At 40.5% G+C, this 4,576-nt stretch overlaps 1 protein-coding gene across 1 annotated transcript in view; it reads left to right on the top strand.

Moving 5' to 3' along the window:
- The window catches only part of LOC111958618 (B-cell receptor CD22), a 27,276-nt gene that overhangs the window by 7,292 nt on the left and 15,408 nt on the right, over nt 1-4,576 (top strand). The window contains exons 5-6 of the mRNA XM_070437305.1: nt 4,169-4,420; nt 4,551-4,571. Of these exons, the coding sequence (XP_070293406.1) occupies nt 4,169-4,420; nt 4,551-4,571 (273 nt within the window). The remainder of the gene's footprint in view (nt 1-4,168; nt 4,421-4,550; nt 4,572-4,576) is intronic.

Raw genomic sequence — 4,576 nt, 5'->3', positions numbered from 1 at the left:
TTGCCATTAGCAGAGCTGATTAGGCTGTTTCATGTTATCCAGAGCGTTGTTGACTGTAACTGTTGCTGGCTAAAATGTAATTATGCTTTTTTGCCGACATTTACTGACACCGGCCATATTAAACAGGTGTCAGCGTTCGTAAATTCATCAGTTATTCTGCACTCTGGCACTCAGACAAGAGTGCTCTGAAATCGGAGAAGATAGCCAGAGTGAATTTCTGTCTGTTGAGAACGCAAAACAACTATATCACTTAGCTAAGAATGACGGCAAATAATCAAGTCTATACATTGGATAGTTAGTTAGATAGAATGTAGTTAATATACTGGCAGTTCCATGTATTAGTAGCAAACTCACGAGGTAACGTAAACTCGTACATCGCCTTGGTCCGTACAATTGCCCTTATTTTAGCGCCCAAAACGTAATACTTCCAGATCAACTGTAATGTCAATACCATTGTAAAGCACAATTTCTCCCCTTTCAAACAAATCGATTACATGACCTAAACACTGCCTTGTTTCTGCATAATTCAAGCAGGCAATGAGCCCCGTCGGGTCTTTTAAAAATGGCGGGTGGGAAGCGAAACTAATGCGTGATAGTGAGAAGGACAGATGTCGTGGTGGAAAAAAGCTTTTTTCACTCGATCTGTCCAACTTATTCCCTTATTGCCTCTAAAATGTAAATAAAACACTAAACAGTTTATATAATTCATTACATACCTATTTGAAGGTTTGTGTCGAATTTTATCGGTTTTTAGGGCGGTGCTAAAGTGATCTTAGAAGTAAACAGCGGCTTTGAGAATGATGATCTCATGCAATGATGACGAAAAAAATGATTAGGTATCCCCCTTACCCCCGTCACTGTCCATTTCTTGTTTTTAAACGATGAGAGAAGTGCTACACTTGGTGGAGAGAGATTGTAAGACAGAAATAGTTGCTTTATGCGTGCTGTCGTTACGACATGACACGTCAAGATGTAACGGAGGGTCAGTTTTTTTCAACTTTTCTCCAATACTATAGAGCCATTACCATGTTGATCAACGCTTGAATAGAAACCTAGTTCACACCCCCGATTTTGAAGTCAACACAGTCGCTACAGTCCCATTAGTTTTCTTTGTAGCCCTCGTTTGAATGTCGCGGTTACGCACATTTGTATGGAATGGGGTGAGTTTACGTTAGCTAGCTAACATACTGGTAGTACTTCTTGCTGTAATGATATTGCTATGTGGTTTGTAAGAATAGCGTAGCCCAACATTGTCAGCCAACATAACGTGTAGCGTAACTTATTTGAAAAGTCATTATTTTATTACATTGCTCAACATTTTCTTAAGATTTGTCATAATTGTAAAGCAATGAATTTGTACCGTTCTCGTTGGACTTTGGCTGCATATTTTCTGCCATTTTCTAAAAATCTGAAAATGTTGTGAAGCCACGCCCATTTTCTGAAGAATTGCATTATGGGCCCTAAAAGTATGAAAATAGTGTCCACTGGGTGTACTTAATATTTTGGCGAATGTATTATGACATCCGGGACTTTTGGAATACTAACTAAATCGAAACTATGACCAATAAGCATACTACATACTCAATTTACATCACAAATAGTATGGTTAGTGTGGTTAGTATGAGTATTTGAACAGAGATATATAGCAAAATCTACCAATGTGTACCTTTAGCAGCGCTTCCATTCCTACTTGTTTTTCTACTAGAAAATAACTTTCTGAAAAGGAACATTAACTTTCCCACAGCCTGGATTTGGCAAACGTCCTCTTGAAATCTAAATAGATTGAAAGCATGTGGTTGATCCACTGAATTTGTCTTAAGATGTTTATTACATAGTAATATCATTCTTACTAATTATGTTAATCATAGATGCCCCAGTGGATGTGAAGGTTGGAAGTGTCCAGTGTGAAGGAAGGAGACTCTGTAGAGCTGAGATGCTCCAGTGACAGTAACCCTGCTGCACACAGCTACAGATGGAACAACAGCAGAGGACCTGCCCACCACGGGACCTACCATCACACTGGAGAATGTGACCAGACTCACTGAAGCCCTCTACTGCACTGCCATCAACTCAGAGGGACAAGGCCACTCCAGCTCACTGAAGCTCAATGTAGAGTGTAAGTAGATGCCACAATTCTGTCAATAAGGAGCATGTCCTTTCTGTGTATATAATATTGAGACAATTCTCTTCAGGATGTAGCACTACATGTTCAGTTAAAACCAAACTGTTTATCATTCTCATCCAGACCCCCCTGAGATCAAAGTGGGCTCCGCCTGCAATTCAGACATCTCCATGGTAACCTGTCTGTGCATTGTGGATTCGGAGCCCCCGGCTCCGTGGAGTGGTCTCTTCCAGATGGACCCCTGCCCAACCGGCCCAGTACCAGAGTGGAGAGGCATGGGTCAGTTACCATGGTGACCCTACAGAGGGCACTAGGCTTCTCCGAGACCGTCCACTGCCATGCCAGCAACCACACGGGCAATGCCACCTTTGTCCTTCACTGTGTCCACAAATGGTAAAGGAAACAGTGGGGCAAGTGTATCATAAATGAACTATTACTACAGCATTAACATAATAAAGGATATTATTGGTACATTAATGAAACAAATGTATTTGTTTTTGGACAGATAAGAAGTTGATGCTGTACGTTTCAATTGGTATTGCTGCATTAGTGGTGGTAGTAATACTAATTCCCATGTCAGCTTGCCTATTGAACAAGAAGGGGTAAGTTACTATTTTATTTCTTTTTGGAAGGAGCTGCACAGATTTGTGTTTGTTTTTAGCTGTTTGTCTGTTTTTGTATAATTGGCATAAGTTTTCTCATAAGTGGGAGGAGTCATAGGGACCGCCAGTAACCTGCAAGCAGGAAGTGATACAGCCAGTGTGCTTCCTCAGATCCCCTCAACTCAGGTATTTTTCTACAGGCTGTTCTGTCTGTGATTATAATGTATACATCTTCTGAGTTGTTAAAGCCATTAGCCTACATTTACTCTTGTTGTGTCGGGATAACGGGAATGCATCTGAGAGTGGCCCTAACTCTATCCACAGGAAAGAGCAGAAAGACGGCAGCAGTGAAATCACACAAACTACTACACCACAACAATCACCTATATGGCAACTGGAGGTATGTATCTGTGGTTCTACTGCATATTTACAGCTGCTGTAGAGCTGTAAATATCAGGATATAAAAACAATAGAGGTGTTGATGATACCTCTGATCTGGTTTCCTGTAGACTGAAAAGGATGGTGACCCATACGAGTGTGATGGTGGAGATGAAGCGTCTATGGTAACATGTGAACACAACAGGAGCATGTGGAAGTCAGCTGACTCGAGGCCATGGTACTCAGTCTGTCAAAGGTTCCAGTAAAATATTATAATTTTAACCAATGTAGCAGAGATGGTGACTGCTTACATTGTTAGCTTTATGTAGCTTTATGGTTCTAATGGCGAAGAAAATGGTGCAGTCTTATTTGGGTTCTGCCTTTAGTTGTATGGCTTTTTAGGAGGCGTTTGTTTTTATCTATGGCTTGGGTGATTTAGAAATAAACCTGATATGAATGGGCTAGTAACTTATTTGAAAAGTCATTACTTTATTACATTGCTCAACATTTTCTTAAGATTTGTCATAATTAGTTAAAGCAATGAATTTGTATCCGTTCTCGTTGGACTTTGGCTGCATATTTTCTGCCATTTTCTAAAAATCTGAAAARGTTGTGAAGCCACGCCCYTTTTCTGAAGAATTGCATTATGGGCCCTAAAAGRATGAAAATAGTGTCCACTGGGTGTACTTAATATTTTGGCGAATGTATTATGACATCRGGGAACTTTTGGAATACTAACTAAATCGAAACTATGACCAATAAGCATACTACATACTCAATTTACATCACAAATAGTATGGTTAGTGTGGTTAGTATGAGTATTTGAACAGAGATATATAGCAAAATCTACCAATGTGTACCTTTAGCAGCGCTTCCATTCCTACTTGTTTTTCTACTAGAAATAAACTTKTTTGAAAAGGAAACATTAACTTTTCCCACAGCCTGGATTTGGCAAACTTCCCTCTTGAAATCTAAATAGATTGAAAGCATGTGGTTGATCCACTGAATTWGTCTTAAGATGTTTATTACATAGTAATAMCATTCTTACTAATMATGTTAATCATAGATGCCCCAGTGGATGTGAAGGTTGAGGAAGTGTCCAGTGTGAAGGAAGGAGACTCTGTAGAGCTGAGATGCTCCAGTGACAGTAACCCTGCTGCACACAGCTACAGATGGCACAACAGCAGAGGACCTCTGCCCACCACGGGACCTACCATCACACTGGAGAATGTGACCAGACTCACTGAAGCCCTCTACTGCACTGCCATCAACTCAGAGGGACAAGGCCACTCCAGCTCACTGAAGCTCAATGTAGAGTGTAAGTAGATGCCACAATTCTGTCAATAAGGAGCATGTCCTTTCTGTGTATATAATATTGAGACAATTCTCTTCAGGATGTAGCACTACATGTTCAGTTAAAACCAAACTGTTTATCATTCTCATCCCAGACCCCCCTGAGATCAAAGTGGGCTCC

This window comes from Salvelinus sp. IW2-2015, linkage group LG35 (genome assembly GCF_002910315.2).
Source record: "Salvelinus sp. IW2-2015 linkage group LG35, ASM291031v2, whole genome shotgun sequence".
NCBI classification, from domain to species: Eukaryota; Metazoa; Chordata; class Actinopteri; order Salmoniformes; family Salmonidae; genus Salvelinus; species Salvelinus sp. IW2-2015.
This window is presented reverse-complemented; position numbering and strand designations above follow the sequence as displayed.